The 19019-nt window shown below is 53.8% G+C and overlaps 1 protein-coding gene across 11 annotated transcripts in view; it reads right to left on the bottom strand.

Moving 5' to 3' along the window:
- PTPRU (protein tyrosine phosphatase receptor type U) overlaps positions 1-19019 on the bottom strand; it is a 298799-nt gene that overhangs the window by 259599 nt on the left and 20181 nt on the right. For 2 of the 11 annotated variants that reach the window (XM_043532234.1, XM_043532235.1), the window contains exon 1: positions 6257-6417. The exons of 6 other annotated variants lie outside the window; for them this stretch is intronic. In XM_043532234.1, the coding sequence (XP_043388169.1) occupies positions 6257-6410 (154 nt within the window). In that variant the 5' untranslated portion in view covers positions 6411-6417. Of the gene's footprint in view, positions 1-6256; positions 6419-19019 lie in introns of those variants that run through there. 3 more of the 11 variants (XM_043532236.1, XM_043532237.1, XM_043532238.1) reach the window with 2 other exon arrangements.

Raw genomic sequence — 19019 nt, 5'->3', positions numbered from 1 at the left:
CCATGATAATAAGTCTTGGTGATGCCATGACTAAGTCAGGCAACAGCTCTGTTCGTGCTTCTAGGAAGGGAGCAGAGCCTTCGGGGAGGCCTTATACGGAGCCCTATAAACGAGCAGCATCCCCTGGTGTGTTGCATCATGGGATATGCCAGTCAAGGAGATGCACTCAAGTGTCTCTATTTCCTGGCTGGATGAGAAGACCCCGGCCAATCTGCCCCTCTCGGCCAGCTGCAGCGTGGCAATATATTAAGCAGCCCGGACAACACAGTTGTTACGTGGGTCTGTCCCTCCCTACGGGCTGGGTTCAAGAGGACCCCATACTCATTGCCAGAGGCTCACTCTCATTATTCCCACACAGCAGCTCCAGTAAAATGCAGATCATCAGGATTTGGATACCCTGCAAACAACCTTCAGACAGGCCTCAAATTGGCTCATGGCAGCCTGGGGCTCGAAAACTGACTCGGCATGCCTGCAAATCAAGTTGAGTTTGTCAGTGGGTTTTAGCCACCACCACCACCAAGCTGCATTCAGCCATCACGCCCAGGCTCCCTGCAGCTGACACCGCGAGCAGAGAATCAGTCGTGCCAAAATTGGGTTGCAATTTTTCCTCCTCGACCTCTGTCCATTAGGCTCCAAGCTAAGACCCCCAACACTTGGTTCCACTTGTGACCCGACATCACGTTTGAACCCAGGTGTCTGAACACAAAACGCTAGCACAGTCACTTGCCAAAACACTAAACCTCCTAATTCACAATCGCTTCACAGTGAAACCATCCACCCTGGAACAAAATGAGGGATTCATCCAGCGACAACTCATTTAGGAAGTTTCTGAAGAATGCTTAGCCTGAACAATGGCTGGCTTTCTGGTCCTTAGCCTGCTGGTATTTAACGAGAGAGCACCACTGAACCAAGGAGCAACAGAGACCCGAAGAAGCAGAACACAGGGGAAGAGATTTTTCTGCCAGCTAGAGAAGTGACGACAAGGTGACCAGGGAGAAGGTGCAGAGCTCCTGAGCTCCGGGATAGAGGGAAAACTATTTAGTAGCTTAACAGTTAGAGCTGAAGATGGCAGGAAGAGGAGAGATCTCTCCAGGACAACCTGGAGCAGAACAGAATTTCTCAGAGCAGTGAAGTACAGCCAGTTCTTTCACCTTGTTCATGGGAGGTTTGCAGGCAAGGGCCTCCAAGGACAAACAAAGACACCAGGCAGATAGGTATTTAAATGGGACTAAACTGTGAGGCATGGGAAGTGCTAAAGAGAAATCCCACTGGAACGTGCACGGTCAGCCACGCATCCCCCAACACCCCACGAGGCTTTTCCAACAGACAACCTGCGATGGGAGCTTGGCAATGCAAACAAGCCTGCCCAGTACACACACAGAATCTAGCACACAGGTCATTGGGCAGCTTATCTCCTGTCAGCCACAGGTGGGTGGAAAGGAGAGAGTGTGGGCTAATGATTAGAGCAGGGGACTGGCAATCAGGACTCCTGGGTTCTATCCCCAGCTCTGGAACTGGCTGTGTGACCTTAGGGCAAGTCACTTCACGTGTCTCTCTCAGAGAAGTTGAGAGGCTCAAAACATTTGGGAAGTCTTTTGGGATCTTCTGTTAAAAGGGGCTAGAGACACAAGCCTGGTCTATACAACACACTAACTTCAGTATAACTGTGTCACTGAAAAATCTACCCCACTGAGCAATGTAGTTATGCCGATCTTAACCCCCCATGTAGACAGGGCTATCAGTGGGAGAGCTGCTACCGCCTCTCACGGAAGTGGAGTAACTATGCCAAAGGGCGAGCTCTCTCCCACCGGCTTAGAGCATCTTCATCAAAATGTTGCCTTGGTGCAGCTGCACCATGCAACTTTGTTTTTAAATCTAGTTTACACAAATGCACAAAAGAGGGAAGAAAACTTGCATCATAAGTTCTTTGGGACAGAGACTTTTTGTTCTCTTTGTACAGCACCTAGCGCAATGGGGGTACTGGCTCCTAGCTGTTACTGCAGTAAGACAATAAGGCAGCATATGGCAGCATCTCAGAGATCAAAGCTCCCTTCAATCTCCAACTCCCAAAGCTAGACAACCCCAGCAACCCCCTCTCCCATGGCAAACTAGAACGGAAACAGCTACAGTCATTGCAGGGGAAAATCACAGGCGAAAGACCGGCTTTGTCTGCGTGGAACACAAACAGCCCATTGCTGCCCTGCCCATGCCAGAGATGGATGGAATGACAGCTGGGCCGGAGAGCTGCGGCTTGAGCACAGGCCGAGCAGCGCTGACAAAGCACACAGGGTTTTACCTGCGACCACCCCATAGAGACATTGCACCAGCATCAGGCAAAGAGGAGGCACCCTCCATAGCCATCTGTTACCGTGGTCTCAGCACTGCTATCAGGATCTTGGACCAGATGGAGCACAGATGTGGCATAGCAAATCTTATGCTCCTAATCGGGCACATCCCTTCCTCTCGCAGCGTCTACTCAGACCTGTGGGCCTCTTCATACCACCAAGCATTTTGAAGTGCATCAGGATCACATGCAGTGAAGTACGTGGTACCACATTCCGTCCTGTACTACCCCAGACACGGCCCCTCTCCATACGCACTCCACTCCCTGCCCCAGACATCCCCCACACACACACACACCTGGCTCTTTCCTCCCACCTCCATCCCACCCCAAGTACCTCAAGTGCTTTGCCATAAGAAAGCACTAGCCTGCATTAGGGCAGAGGCTTCCCGCATCCCTGCCCCATCTATTTATCACAGCACTGGGCTTTTCCCCACCCCCATTTCAAAGCAGGAAGAACAATAAACACCAGTACCCTGACTCCAGAACCTGGGACTACATTAAAAAGTTACACAGAAAAAAAGAGAAATGTCCCAACACAGAGATCTCCACCGCCGCTGTTGGATATTGTTATAACAACAGCAGAGCAGAATTATCACCGGGTGTGAAAATCAATATGACATCATCACTCGGCAATGAGGAGCCAGACATCCACCTGCTACAGTGGGTCTGTAAATACAGGAAGAAATAAACAGAGAGACCGACCTTGGGGAGGAAACGGCCAGCCAGCAGGCAGGTGGTGTCTGATTTTAACAAAGAGCTGGCCACAATTTTAGGAGGAGCATTTTACTCCCCTTCCCATCAGCCCTGTGGAAGACAGAAACTCAAGAGTTACGATGGGAGGACTCCTGCATATACACGCTAGTGTTATGGTCGGGCTGCTGGTGGGCATTGGCAATGCATGGCTGGTTTGTTATGGCAGGGCTGCTCACAGACACTGGGCGATTCCCAGGCAGCTCCCTTTACATCTCTCTTATCAGAACCCAGCTGAGCTCTCCAAGTCCCTCGTCTGGCCTCACAGACAAGCCAGGCCATCTTCTCTGCCCATGGGCCTTCCCCAAGCGCAGCGGATTCCCTGCATGCCGCCTCTGTGAATAGCATGCAGGGGGAGCATTGTGTGCGGACAGCAGTGTGGCAGGGAGGAGACAGTGTCCATCTAGGGGCTTACAGGTCCCCCCGTCCTCGCAGTAGCTGAGCGCCTGTCACTTAAACCACCCAGGAAATCAGATGGGATGTTTGACATCCAGGGTTTCGCCTCCCCAACAGCACCCAGCACCCCCTCTCTCCCCCAAAGCTCCCCCATCCACAGTTCTGCTTCCCTGGCACGGCAAAGCACCCTCTCCCCTATGCCACCAGCTCGCTATGTCCACTCCACCCCTCTCCCCTTCCTTCAGGGCTGCTAGCACCCGTCCCCTTCTGCAGCCCCCATCTTCCTTGGGCCTTGGGCACTTCGGACACACCCAGCCGTGCAGAGGCTGCAGCGAAGGGGTGAGCTCAGGCCTAGCGGTAGGAGCGTGGGGACCCTCGCTGGGGCAGCCTGCCCTTCGAGGACGGGCCTAGCGCTAGGCAGTGGGCAGGAGAGGCACAGAGAGGACAATTGTGCCACTCAAACGAAGGGGAGGGGGGAAAATCAGCTGCCAGGAATGCTAATTAGTGCTTGTTAATATCACCATTGTTCAGGGAGCTTCAGTCAAACCATCTGATGTTAACCCCTGAGCGCCCCAGCCTACAGGACGCGGACATGGGGACATCCGGCGCTGGGTCCAGGAGGCTGCTGCCGGGCTGGGTGAAGGCCCCGTGTGGGGTGGAGGTGGTGACACATGGGAGTTCTCCCAGCTTCAAGCTGGAAGGGGCAGGGCTGTCCCGCCCCCACCCTGTGACGCCCCACTGGCCCCATTATTCACTCTGGTTGTTGGACGGCAAGGTAGGGGGTGGGGGGCAGAGGGGATGGGGCAGAGATTTTGTGCCTGTGAGTGCTGAATACAGGCTACAGCCCCTCCCAGCCAACCATCCCCCAGCACTTGCCAACATTAATTCAGTCACCACCTTGCTGCCCGGAGTAGTCGATCTACAGGCCCCCGTGCAGATACCAGGGCCCCCTCGCGTGAGGCACTGTCCAAACGAACAGCAAAGTCAGTCCCTGCCCTGCAGAGCTTCTAACCGAAGTCAAGGAGTTCCCATCATTGTAGAGACGAGGAAACCAAGGCACAGAGAGGGGAAGTGAATTCCCCAGGCTCATACAGCGAGTTAGTGGCAGGGTCAGGAACAGAGGGCAGGAGTCCAGACACCCAAGCACAAGCTGTAGTAGGCCACATTTGCAAGATTCATATGTGCACATTTGTGTGTGCAAAAGGGCCTCTTCTGCAGGCACAAGCGGGAGAAGAGCCTAGTGGTGAGAGCACCTTCTGCTCCCAGCTTTGCCACAGACTAGCCAAGTGACCTCAGGCAAGTCATTTTGTGCCTCAGTTTCCCCCCCTGTACAATGGGTCCAATAGCACTGACCTGCTGAGTGCTTAATCCATTCCTGCTTGTCAAGGGGCTGAGCTCCTGGAATGGCCGGGGCCATGGGAAGCCAAGTGCAGCGGGCACTTTGGGTTATTGTGAGGCTAATTACCCAAGGCACAGCCATTCAAGTGGCTCCTTCCGAAACCCTGCCTTGAACATGGGAGAATGACCTTGAAATCTCCCAGCTACAGGACTCATGGGGTATTAATCTGGGAACAAGGTTTCACAACATTCAGCACCTGCCACCTGTCGTGAAGCACCAAGAAATGCAAGGATATCTAAAGACAGGGCCATTGTTGGGATGGCTGGGGGGCCTTCCCCATCTCCCAGCAGTCATGTGGCCACCTCCTCTCCCCCTGCCCCACAGGAGAACCCAGATCCCCCAGCGCGAGCGGACAAGTGCCATTTGGCTCCTCAGCCTGGCAGAAGTTGTAAAGCATAAAATTAAATTTTTTGCACGAAAGCAAACGATGGCGAGTCCAGAGGGAGCTTGTACCTTTGATTCCTAGCACGGTGCACACCCTGGGCACTTGGGGGAGGAGAGGAAAGATAGACAGACAGCAAAAACTAATCCACTACACTCATCCGGCGCCCTGGGCCAGTCGTGATCCTCCCCCCACTCCTCCCGTGGCCTCCGGCTCAGCTAGTCACCCGACCAGCAAAATCCAGACTGATGAGTTTGAGTCCCATCCCCACCCACACTCACCCGGTCAACGGTCATGGGCCGGGCCAGCCCGGCCCCAGTGAGTCCTAGGGGCCTCGAGGAGAGCCCATTGCCTGGCACATTGCCTCTTTGTAGGGACATCTGCCCACTTGGGAATGGGTGACTGTCCTGGGGGTTAGGGGGGGGAGACCCCCTCGGTGGCTGTTCCGGGTGTTCCCCCTTACATAGCTTGTGAGGGTTCAACACATCCAGGGTTCAGAGCCTGGGGGCATTTGACCTGCCCCCGCCAACGGCGAGCTCTGCAGTTCAAGGGGTATTTTTCTGTGACTCCCCCCCAGCTCCCTGTGATCCTGCAGCGCTCGGCGTGGGTGCAGAGCCTGCCCCATCCGTCCCCACCACAGCTGCAGGGTAGAGCCGTAGGCAAAGTGGCCAACTGAGGCTAGGGAGGTTGCTGACACAGCAGTGAGGAGAGCGCTGCCTTCCAGACACCAGTCCCTCTGGGCACCCAGCACCAAGCAACTAGAAAAGAGGCCCTGGCCCACCATGCACAGCCGCTCTCCTCCTCTTCCTCCTGGGGCTGGGAGGGCTTGAAGGGACGGGGGGCTGTCCTTCACCAGCCGGGACCGAGCAGCTGCCTCGGGGCTGCTCCCCGGTGCCTTATACTCTTAGGAATTGCCAGACCAGACCCATGGCCCATCCAGCCCTGTCTCCTGTCTCCAGTAGAAGAAAGCCCCTTGTGGAATAACCTGCCCATTGGAGAGAGGAACAGAAAAAGCTTCCCCCACAGGCAGGCATCTTCCCCGATGCAGCAGGATTCATAGCCCTTATTTTCTGCTCTTTACAATGTTGCTCCGGATGGGCGGTGGGACTTCGAGGGGCGTGGGGGAAGACAGACCTCATGCGAGTTTGAAAGGGAAGATTCCTCACCCTCCTAGAAAGGCAGAACAGCGTCGTGAGACGACACTCCAGGAGAGAGTCCCCTCCCTGCTCCAGGAGACATTAAGATCAATGGGGAGGGGTTCTACCAATGGCAAAATAGGAAACCCGCATCTCTCACCCGCACACCTGGCCCTTCCCCAACGCTCGTGTGTGACTGCAGCAATGCACCCAGACAGGAAGACAACAGTTGCCCATTGCTGGCGTGGAGTTACCCTGCCAACAGCTGCCTTACCCTCCACCCACCGCCCCTCTCAGGCGAGGAGCCTGGAAGCCGGATCCTGGCCAGCACAGAAATCCAGTCCCAGATGAGCCAGCCGCTGCCCCAGGGGAAGCTAGGCGCTGAAGAACAAAGTCCGCCCCAGCCTCCCTCAGGCCATTCCTTCCCAGAAAATAAGCTGGAAAAACTCACCTCCACCTGAAATAGGCCCCCTGGGGCTCTGTTCTGGGATAACATGCCCTATGACCATTTAACTTCCCCCCGTCAGCACAACTGAGCGGTGTCACTCAAGGGATTAGCGCTAAATGCGGAATTCCACCTCGTTGTCCGTTGCTCCCGGACGCACCGCAGGAGCAGCTGGGAAACAGTTTCCCCCCGGGAAGAGATGCTCAAGGATCGGACGCCTGGAGTTCAGTCTCAAAATAGTTTGCCTATGGCATTATTAGAAGATGATGTAATGGGAATCGGAGGGCTGGCTGGAGCAAACATGAGTGCTATAGACACTCACATGGACAGCGGGAGGTGAACCCCTTCAAGAACGTGGACCCCTACCACTTGAGCTTTAGCACAGCCTCAGCTCGTAATAGGATGATCCTCTCTATAGACCCAGCCACTAGAGGCATGTCCACACTGCACACTAAACCCAGACGCTAGCTCAGGTTTGAGCCCCCATTCTGTCCACACACAAATTAACCTGCAAGCACTCAGGACCTGGGTTCTAGGACCCTACATGGGGGAGGGGAGCCCAAGTCCCGCTGTGATTCGGGTCCAAGCCATGTCATTTTGCAGTGTGGACACAGCTCAAGCAGCGGACCCGAGTCAGATGGTCTGCACAGTGCAATAGGGATGGTGAGATCCAGATCCAGCAAATGCCAGCCCAGGGTTCCAAAGCAGTGTGGATGCCCAAGTGCAGGCTTGGGAACACTGAGTCCACAAGCCTGGGTCCCACAGTCCCAGGTTTTATAATGCAGTGTAGATGTACCCTAGGGGGCCAGCATATCTCACACACTTCGATACGATGTCATAGAATCATAGAATATCAGGGTTGGAAGGGACCCCAGAAGGTCATCTAGTCCAACCCCCTGCTCAAAGCAGGACCAAGTCCCAGTTAAATCATCCCAGCCAGGGCTTTGTCAAGCCTGACCTTAAAAACCTCTAAGGAAGGAGATTCTACCACCTCCCTAGGTAACGCATTCCAGTGTTTCACCACCCTCTTAGTGAAAAAGTTTTCCTAATATCCAATCTAAACCTCCCCCATTGCAACTTGAGACCATTACTCCTCGTTCTGTCATCTGCTACCATTGAGAACAGTCTAGAGCCATCCTCTTTGGAACCCCCTTTCAGGTAGTTGAAAGCAGCTATCAAATCCCCCCTCATTCTTCTCTTCTGCAGACTAAACAATCCCAGCTCCCTCAGCCTCTCCTCATAAGTCATGTGCTCTAGACCCCTAATCATTTTTGTTGCCCTTCGCTGGACTCTTTCCAATTTATCCACATCCTTCTTGTAGTGTGGGGCCCAAAACTGGACACAGTACTCCAGATGAGGCCTCACCAGTGTCGAATAGAGGGGAACGATCACGTCCCTCGATCTGCTCGCTATGCCCCTACTTATACATCCCAAAATGCCATTGGCCTTCTTGGCAACAAGGGCACGCTGCTGACTCATATCCAGCTTCTCGTCCACTGTCACCCCTAGGTCCTTTTCCGCAGAACTGCTGCCTAGCCATTCGGTCCCTAGTCTGTAGCGGTGCATTGGATTCTTCCATCCTAAGTGCAGGACCCTGCACTTATCCTTATTGAACCTCATCAGATTTCTTTTGGCCCAATCCTCCAATTTGTCTAGGTCCTTCTGTATCCTATCCCTCCCCTCCAGCGTATCTACCACTCCTCCCAGTTTAGTATCATCCGCAAATTTGCTCAGAGTGCAATCCACACCATCCTCCAGATCATTTATGAAGATATTGAACAAAACGGGCCCCAGGACCGACCCCTGGGGCACTCCACTTGACACCGGCTGCCAACTAGACATGGAGCCATTGATCACTACCCGTTGTGCCCGACAATCTAGCCAGCTTTCTACCCACCTTATAGTGCATTCATCCAGCCCATACGTCCTTAACTTGCTGACAAGAATGCTGTGGGAGACCGTGTCAAAAGCTTTGCTAAAGTCAAGAAACAATACATCCACTGCTTTCCCTTCATCCACAGAACCAGTAATCTCATCATAAAAGGCGATTAGATTAGTCAGGCATGACCTTCCCTTGGTGAATCCATGCTGACTGTTCCTGATCACTTTCCTCTCCTCTAAGTGCTTCAGGATTGATTCTTTGAGGACCTGCTCCATGATTTTTCCAGGGACTGAGGTGAGGCTGACTGGCCTGTAGTTCCCAGGATCCTCCTTCTTCCCTTTTTTAAAGATGGGCACTACATTAGCCTTTTTCCAGTCATCCGGGACTTCCCCCGTTCGCCACGAGTTTTCAAAGATAATGGCCAAGGGCTCTGCAATCACAGCCGCCAATTCCTTCAGCACTCTCGGATGCAATTCGTCCGGCCCCATGGACTTGTGCACGTCCAGCTTTTCTAAATAGTCCCTAACCACCTCTATCTCTACAGAGGGCTGGCCATCTCTTCCCCATTTTGTGATGCTCAGCACAGCAGTCTGGGAGCTGACCTTGTTAGTGAAAACAGAGGCAAAAAAAGCATTGAGTACATTAGCTTTTTCCACATCCTCTGTCACTAGGTTGCCTCCCTCATTCAGTAAGGGGCCCACACTTTCCTTGGCTTTCTTCTTGTTGCCAACATACCTGAAGAAACCCTTCTTGTTACTCTTGACATCTCTTGCTAGCTGCAGCTCCAGGTGCGATTTGGCCCTCCTGATATCTTTCCTACATGCCCGAGCAATATTTTTATACCCTTCCTCTTCTCTTCTAATGTCAGTGCATTAGAGGAAATCCCTCCATCTCACCCCCACTGCAAAACCAGTTCTGGTGAAGGGGAAGATTCACTGGAAAGGCTTTGGAGTCATGTTGCAAAAAGGCTTCATCTCGAGCATGCTCCAGCGGCACTGCAGTGAAACAGCAAGTCACTGGGCATCCGGACTCCTGGGTTCTACCCCCAGCTCTGCCACCAATTTCCTGCATGACCTTGGGCCAGACATTTCAGCTCTCTATGCCTCAGCCTCCTCATCTGTAAAAGGGGGATGAAAATACTCATCTCACATCTCTGTAAGGGGCAGAGGATTAATTCACTGATGCCTGTAAAGCACAGAGATCTGAAGATAAATTGTGCTAGGGCAACATCTGGGGAGCCTGGAGAGAAGTTATTTGGTAGGAAACTAAACAACTTTCAAGGCCCTCCTCCATCCATCCCACTCCTACCACCACAGGCTGGGATTTCCCAGGACAATCCTACTTTCAGTGGGTGATTCTTCATTAAAATGCCTACAGCAATAACCCAACCCCTTGCAGTATTACTACAGCAAGCCACAGTAGTCTTAACCATGATGCCAGCACTGTTTAATGCCACATGTGCCATGGGAGTAATCGATGCAGACTCACACCTCTTGCTATGGTAGCTGGTGGGAGGTTAAAAGAAAATCCAACATGTAGCGTCATGGGGCGGGATGCTATAAAGTTACTAGTCGTAGTTAATAATTCAGGCTGGGAACAGAGCCAAGCCCTTAATGCCATGTCAGGCCCTCACCCTATATAGATCATTCATCGTATCTTCTACACCCACAGCCCAGAACCAAATTCAAACACTGCAGCCAGCGGAGCAAGAAGTGAGCTGGAACAAAGCTACTGGATTTTATTTTTAGATGTAAAAGTACTTGAGTGCAGATGGACATGAAGGGGTCAAGCCAAGCCACGGCGATGGCAAGGAGTTCATGGTCACCCACCTTCCCCTGCACTAAGCCAGTCCCCAGGGCACCAGGAAGAAGAGAAGCAGCCCTGAAGGAGCTTCCGTCTCAGATCCCAGCAGGAGACGGTGCCCGCCACTGGGCAATCTGGACACTGAGCTGGTGTTGCCAGGGAAGTCTCTAGGGTTGACATCTTCCAAAGGCAATCAATGCCACATGTCGTCCAGCTGCGCTTGCTGGGACAAACGAGCACCGGAGAGCAGGCTGCTATGCTTCACTGCAGCCTGAGCTAGTGACGACTCCCAGAGCTGGACTCACTCGAGCCCGAGGTGTGAAAACCACTAACCTCGTCTAGTCAGGATGATCTCCGCACTGCACAAACAACCGATGGCTCAAAGTACTGGGAAATGGGATTGTCATGGCCCAGCCCAGTCCCCTGTCTGGGCCGACACCAGTCCGCAGTGAATCCAACTGCTGGATCCCATGTGCTTCTACACCCCTGGGTCTGGGCAGTCACTGATCACGGACCCTAGCTCCAAGTCTCCCAAGCACACTGACCCCATGCCTGACCCTGTTCCTGAGCAGTGGGACCCTGTAGTGCAGCCGCCAGAGAGCACAGAATCAGCGCTACAGCCCTCTCGAGCCCCCGGTTTCTTAGATATGTTCCCCCAGAGTTCAGCTGGCTGTGGGAGCACTGGTTTCTCAATTAGCCCCTTCAGAGACAATGCGACAGGAAAACAAGGAACACAGGCTCAGCCAAGGGATTTCTCAACCACAGGCACTTCACTCTTGAAGGAGAGTTACAGATCCACGAAACAACAAAATTCTGAGTGCCGAACTCTCCCCCCTAGTCTGATCTTCCCCCTCCTGCGAGTCCTGGGTCTGGTCAGGCAACTCTTCCTGCCTCCACCTGGTCTTCTGGCACAAGGCGGTGGATGGCCTCTGCCTTTAAATGCAGTCTCTCAGCCTCTTTGTCATGTCTCGAAGCTGAGGCCTGGCCTACACCCAAAACTTCAGTCAACCACGCTACATTGCTCAGGGCTGTGAAAAGTTTCATACCCTGTTGACCTAATCCCCAGTGTAGATGCAGCTAGGTTGACAGAGGAATTATTCCATCAACTTAGCTGCTGCCCCTTGAGGGGGTGGATTTACTACAGCGACGGCTCTAGTCTCTACGCTAGAGTGGTGTAGGTGCAGCTGTAGCTTTCACCGTATGGTAGGCATACTCTAAGAACCGCACCCCATGCCCAGCCCCTTTCCTCAGCCAGACTCCTGTGCAGAGAGAGTTCATTGTTCTTGTGAATGGGGCTGGGAGTTGAGACACAATCAGAGCTGATGGTCCTAGGCTGCTCTGTGCCAGCTTCTCTGAGTCCCTCTGGCACCATTATACCCCCAGTCTGTTACACGGAGACAGAGCCATAAACCTCAACATTACGAGTTCAAACCCAGCCTCGTTTACCTACCTACCTACCATCGGATGGTCACGCGCTGGCTTGTATGAACTGAGCTGGGTGGGTGTGAGCCCTCTTCCCAGCGGAGAGGTGTCCACAGCACACTGCTAGCTCTTATTAGCCCTCATTTTAGGTCTCAGCAGAGACTGAAGGCTTTGGAAACTCAACTAACAAAACTTCCTCCAACCTTTGTAGGAGGTTGCTGCAGATCTCGGCTGAGGGATAATCATGGGATTGTGGTGGGGGGTAGGAGCTGTCCACGCTGTACCCACCCTGTGAATCCATAAGGGACTTCAATGCTGCTCTCTTCGCCAAGTCAGAGAAACAACCCTCTCCCCTCTCTCTTCAACGCTTACACCCCAAAGATTTCCCACTACACAGAATCTTAATCAGGGAATGGTGTCAGGGAGATACACGGTGCCACCTGTCCCAGTTGTCCTGGGTCCCTCTCACAGGACTAGCCAGGAGCCCAGAGTTCACTACAAGACAGACGCTGCACCTCCAAGCTGGCTTACAGTAGTTCTATAGTGCTACCCACACAGGTAGCCACGCACAGGGTAGGACATGAAAGGAGGCAGCCCTGGGGAGAAGATGCCACCAAAACCCCAGCATTTCACAAGCTAACGTTCCACCAGGCCCTTCCCCTCTGCATGGTGCACGATCAACATGCTGGGCTAATAAAACCAGGGCTCATTGGTGCATTCAATCCAGCCCCTAATCTACACAGCCCAAAATAAAACCACAACTAAGATTTTAAAATATTAATAGAGATCCACCCACATATAGTAATTCAATTATCCCCATCGCAGCACTCAGGCTCTGTGAGCTACACCTAGCTATTATCGCAAGAGCATTTATTCAGCTAATTACACAGCAAGTTATAATGTTTCCACTCCCCGATACGATCCCCTGCAGTCACAGCAGTCTGGAAACAGAGCACTCCCCAGCTGCACAGCAAACGCCCCCACGCCCGGAGTGGAGCACCAAAGATCCTGTTGGGTGCTCCTGCTGGCCACAGCCTTGCTGTCAGGGACGTAGCCTTAGGCATGGGAGACCCTGGTTCAATCCCACGCTCTGCTTGGGGGAACTTGGGCAAGTCGCTTAGCCTCTCTGGGCCACAGCTCCCCATTGTTGGAACCAGGATAACACCAATGCCCTGTCTACCGGGGGGATAAACACATTAACGACAGTGAGGGGCTCAGATATTTGAGTAACGGGGGCAAGGCCAGTGTCCTGCTGCAGCCATGACGCCAACCAGGGCCATAGACTGCAGCTGAACAAGAGCGAGTCTCCCTTGGCCTGGAACAGGGAGCTGGGAAAGGCTTTGCTGAGCTCACCCCCACCAGCGGGCGCTCCCTGTCCGACCTGCTCCCCAGAGGCAGCACCCAGTGAGAAACGAACAAGACTCCCGTTCAGAGATGTGGCTCTGAAACAGTCCAACAGGAGTCGCTGGAGGCAGCGGATAGCCCTGAATCCAGTCCTCCTGGCAGCTGAGGCTCCTTTAATATCCAGCCCTGTGTCCCCTCGTCGCATTCTCCCATGAAGCCTGTCCAGGCCCCAGATGTCAATAGCCAGCGGCTGCAGCTGGAGGCTCTAAGGGCAGGTGACGTGCAGAGAGCCCGGGTGCAGACCCTTCTACTCCAGGGGCAAAATAGACGCTGCGGACCCATGGGTGATGGGCTTATGTGTCCTCAGCCCGGGGCTCCCGAACAAATTCCCCCCAACCCCTTCCCCACAGCGACTGACAGAGAGGACACTGCGGAGCAGCTCTGGCTACCAGGAACCAATTGTGGGGACCACAGTATGGAGAAAGCCGAGCGCCCATGGCTTAAGAGCACACAAATATCCTGGCTGGGTCTCCATAGAGCTCCGCTTAGGGCCAGCAGCAATGCCGAGGGGACCGGGCTTGGGAGATGCCAGCAAAAGAAAAAGAGCCTCTCACCTCTAGCTCCCTAATTTGAATCCAGCCTGGCTCAGAAGGGGAACAGAAGAGGTGACCTTCTGATGACAGTTCGATGGTTCTCCATATCATGCCCAACCAGCCACCTCAGCAAAGGCACCAAGGACTGGCTGCACCATGCAGAGCAACCTCTCCTCTGCATCCTAGTGGTGGCCCCTTCCCGAGCCATGCTGCATGGGGCTAGCGAGAGCCCGTCCTGTGGCTAGAGAGAGGAGGTCAGGCAAGGGGTATTGTGAGCTTCTCGGCTTCTCAGGGCCACTGCGGCAGCATGGCTGCTAGTTTTGACTCACATCCATCCTACAGGGAAAGACAACTTGTATCGCCTCTTCAAACCCCCCCTTTGAGGCTCTCAGCCTGTCCCTCTGGAGGAGAGGCTCTCATCAGAGCTGTCAAAGGGCGTCCCCATTTCAGCTCTGTGATCCGATCCTGCTCTCACCTCTGCGGCATCTTCCACTTGGTGCCCACAGCCGGCGCTGACCCGGCCAAAGACTGATGGTCCGATTATCCGGTGGAACACACTGGAATTGAAATGCATGTCGCTCTTTGGCTAGGTCGGCTAACCAGACTGAGTGCACATCAAGTGGGGGGGGGGGGGGGATCCACGACGGGCTTGTAAGACACAGAGGGTGGCCACCTGCCTTCAGCTCACCAGGTCATGAGATTCCCGACTGTACGTTCCCTTTCCCTGGGCCAGCTCGGATGGCTGCGGGCCACTTTACCTTGGTCACTGCTCTCATTAAATTAATGATGATCTCTTCTCTGCATACAAGGCCTTTCATTTTGAAGGATATCAAAGCAATTTACTTAGCTTATCTATAACAAAGCGCAGGGGCCCCTCCGCCCGCCTATAACAAAGCGCAGGGGCCCCTCCGCCCGCCAGTCTGGTCACCACGCTCCCAGTTGCAGGTTTCTTTCCGAGTCAGCTGCGGAGGCGGCAGCTCTGCCCAACAGTGCTCATTTCTGGGTAACTCCTGTGTCGCTGTGGGTAGGAATCTGGTGCTCGTGGAAGGCACTGGACTGGTCATCCCAAGGGGATGAAGCCTTCAGTCAATCCACAGAACAGTCAATCCACAGAACAGATACAGCAGAGTTTGTGGCAGGGCAAGCGTGACCCACTGTTCAGCGAATGCTCCATGTCACCTGCCCAGGCCCAAGCCACAGAAGATGCGAGTCAGCCACAGCTCCCAGCTGTAGCACTTAGTCCTTTAGCTCAAACTGTGCAGGCTCACGCGCTTAGTTCTGGAGCTCCCTGGTTCAGTCCTCGCTCGTGACCACTGCAGTGGCTGGTCATCACACAGGCTTCCCCCGTATACGGAGAGCAGAGCTCCATCTGCATGGATCTACTGTCCTGGGCCTCTCGCCTGGCACTCCCAGCTAGGAATCCAGCTATGCAGGGGATCCTTCTGTGATGTGGACACCTCCCTGCTGGTTCCCAAAGGCCAGCAAACAACCATCAGATTCCAACAGCTTCCAGCCGGCTTGGAGGTGAAAGACTCAATGATGCCCCTTTCCCAATCAGAGATGGGGAGCGATGGTCACTGTACGGCACGGATCCTACACACCATCGGTTAGAAAGACCTCCCAGGTCAACACTCCCCATTTGTTGCACAGCAACAGCAGCTAATGGGTGCTAGTTGGATTTCAAGGAAAGTCAAGCATCTCCCGTTGAAGCCTGCCCCTAAATTTCCCCCTGCACCTTCAACCACTATGGAATTCACATAGGCTGCAGAGTCTAGAAGTATGAATTGGATGAATGAACTATAAGGTGGATAGAAAGCTGGCTAGATCATCGAACTCAACGGGTAGTGATCAACGGCTCGATGTCTAGTTGGCAGCTGGTATCAAGCGGTCTGTCCTGGGGCCGGTTTTGTTCAACATCTTCATTAATGCTCTGCATGATGGGATGGATTGCACCCTCAGCAAGTTCGCAGATGACACTAAACTGGGGGGAGAGGTAGATAAGCTGGAGGGTAGGGATTGGGTCCAGAGGGACCAAGACAAATTGGAGGATTGCGCCAAAAGAAATCTGATGAGGCTCAACAAGGACAAGTGCAGAGTCCTGCGCTTAGGATGGAAGAATTCCATGCACCGGTACAGGCTGGGGACTGACTGGCTAAGCAACAGTTCTCCAGAAAAGGACCTAGGGGTTACAGCAGATGAGAAGCTGGATATGAGTCAGCAGTGTGCCCTTGTTGCCAAGAAGGCTAACGGCATATTGGGCTGTATTAGTAGGAGCATTGCCAGCAGATTGAGGGAAGTGATTATTCCCCTCTATTTAGCACTGGTGAGGCCACATCTGGAGTATTGCATCCAGTTTTGAGCCCTCCAGTACAGAAAGGATGTGGAGAAATTGGAGAGAGTCCAGCGGATGGCAACGAAAATTATTAAGTGGCTGGGGCACATGACTTACGAGGAGAGGTTGAGGAAACTGGGCTTATTTAGTCTGCAGAAGAGAAGAATGAGGGGGGATTTGATAGCAGCCTTCAACTACCTGAAGGGGGGTTCCAAAGAGGATGGCTCTAGACTGTTCTCTGTGGTGGCAGATGACAGAACAAGGAGTAATGGTTTCAAGTTGCAGTGGGAGAGGTCTAGGTTGGATATTAGGAAACACTATTTCACTAGGAGGGTGGTGAAGCACTGGAATGGGTTACCTAGGGAGGTGGTGGAATCTCCATCCTTTGAGGTTTTTAAGGCCCGGCTTAACAAAGCCCTGGCTGGGATGATTTAGTTGGGGTTAGTGCTGCTTTGAGCAGGGGGTTGGACTAGATGACCTCCTGAGGTCTCTTCCAACCCTAATCTTCTATGATTCTAAGGGGCTGTTTAACTGCAGTGTAGACATTCTGCCTCAGGCTCTGGGACCCTCTCACCCCATAGAGTCCTAAAGCTCAGACTCCAGTTGGAGCCTGAATGTCTACACCGCTCCGGCCTGAGCCCCACAAGCCCAAATCAGCTGGCGCGGGCCAGCCGCAGGTGTCCAATTTCAGTGTAGACAGACCCTAAGAGTTACATGGGGAGGGTATGTGAATATCCTGACACCAGCCAACCCAGCAGCAGATCCCAGCACAGGACCTCACATCTGGACTAGCAGCTCCAAACCTCTGGCCTCCTACCATACAGAGCACAACATATAGCATGGAAAACAGAGGCAGGGTGTGGGGCTGGAGGGGCCCATAGGTAGCCAAACAAAGCAGGGAGGCTCCCCACAGAAGACTGGCGACCGCAAGAACATCAGGTGGAGGTTCCTGCGTTTTAGGGGATTTTAAGGCACTTTTAAAAGTTATACAAGAAGAGTTTGCCGACCTGGTGTTTTTTAACATTCGACACAGGCAAGACCTCCCCGGCCCTAAGAGCCCGCACGAGGCTGCGCCGATTACAGCCTCCCACGGCGGCAAAGCAATACACAGGCCCCCTGGCGGAGGCGCTTCCCCCTTTGGGGATAATCAGCCAAAGGACATTCCTGTACCTAGTCCCGTAACCAGGGCCAAGCCACACACGGCTCCAGCCAATGAATGAGAGCTGGGTGTCCAAATCCCCTAGACACTAAACTGATCCAAATCCTCTACGAGCCAGCATCATCACACCTGAAATAGGCAGGTTATTGCCTGGCTCCAGGGCTCCCCCTGCCCATCCAGGGAGGATCTCACCCCCCGGCACAAGCAGAAAGATCTGCCCCGGTGCAGCGGGGAGTCCCCGCCCTGGGAGGGGAGCAGGTAAAAGGGAGAGGCGCAGAAGCTGCACAGCTCCCTCTACGGGGGGCACCGCAGTACAGCAGGCTCCCAAAGCTCAGAAGCTGGCCCAGGCAAGTTCCCTTGTGGGAGATGGATTAGCCTGGGAACCAGCCTCCCAAGGGGCAGAGCCACCCAGTGGGACATTTCATCCAGCCCCAGGCAACGCCTGTAGGAACATACTGTGGGGCAGCAGCTGCAGAGGGGCCTCCTCCGGCTCCAGTTTCAATGCCTTATTCTTAACGCACATGCCCAGAAGGGCAGGAAACCACCTAGTTAGACAAGCAGCTTTTTGCCATATTTCTTCCAGATGTGCCATTCCGCTCTGTGCCACGGGGTGAGCTCCCCATGTCCAGGCGCCCCCTCAGAGCCCATGTCGTGGGCTGGGGCCAGGAGCAGCCTGGGGTCTGCCAGGGACCTGGCACTGTGGAGGGCAAACAGCGGCTTGCCAGCAAACCAAGCGTGGGACCAGGCAGGCTTGGCTCAGGTCACAAACGCCGGCACTGTCTTCTCCGCTGAGGGAGCCGCGCAGACATTGTGCACCAGGGGAACAGAACAGGGGATTTCCCCCCGCTCTCCTGCCAGACCACGAGGCCTGGATCCAGCGACTGCGAAGGCTTGTTTAGCCTGCATTACCCACAGTCATGCTGCCCAACGCCTCAGATCACGCTGACATGCACAGCATCCCACAGACCGTAGCCAGACCTACACAGAGCGCAATCCCGTGGCGACGAGCTCAGAGGGCAACAACCGCGACTCACCACCCCAGCCGGGGGGGGGGGCGGGGGGGGGGGGGGGAGATAGATTTATCCTTTCCTGTTAAAGCAACTCCACACACACACACACACACACACACTCCTTCATGAGTGGAGAGCTCCTCTCCTCTGGAACATTATCTCCGCTGTACAGGCTGGAGTACAGGTCAGTGGTTAGAGCCATGGACCAAGAGCTTGGACACTGGAGATCTATTCCCAGCTCTGCTGTCAGCTTGTTGTATGACTTTGGGCAATGGACTCCAGGCTTTCTTCCTGGTTGTGCTGACCTTGCCCCCCCCACCCCGCTCCTCAGTTTCCCCATGTGTAAAATAGGGCTAACAATACCGACCTGCCTCAATGGGAGATCATAGGGCTGAAGCAGCAGCAGTTCAATGTTTGTAGGGTACTTTGAGTTCCCCAGCTGGAAGGCACGAGAGACGGACAAAGAATAATTGTTGCTTTTATTGTAAACTGCTCCCCCTGCTTTGTTACCGGAAGTAGCATTTCTCTCTTGCCCTGCTTGGCAAATGTGGAGTGGCACCATACATTATTACTACCTGGAAACAGGAAGACTTTCTGCCCAGAGCAAACAAAAGTCGATTAT

The sequence above is a fragment of the Chelonia mydas genome, chromosome 19, assembly GCF_015237465.2.
Source record: "Chelonia mydas isolate rCheMyd1 chromosome 19, rCheMyd1.pri.v2, whole genome shotgun sequence".
Taxonomy (NCBI): Eukaryota; Metazoa; Chordata; order Testudines; family Cheloniidae; genus Chelonia; species Chelonia mydas.
This window is presented reverse-complemented; position numbering and strand designations above follow the sequence as displayed.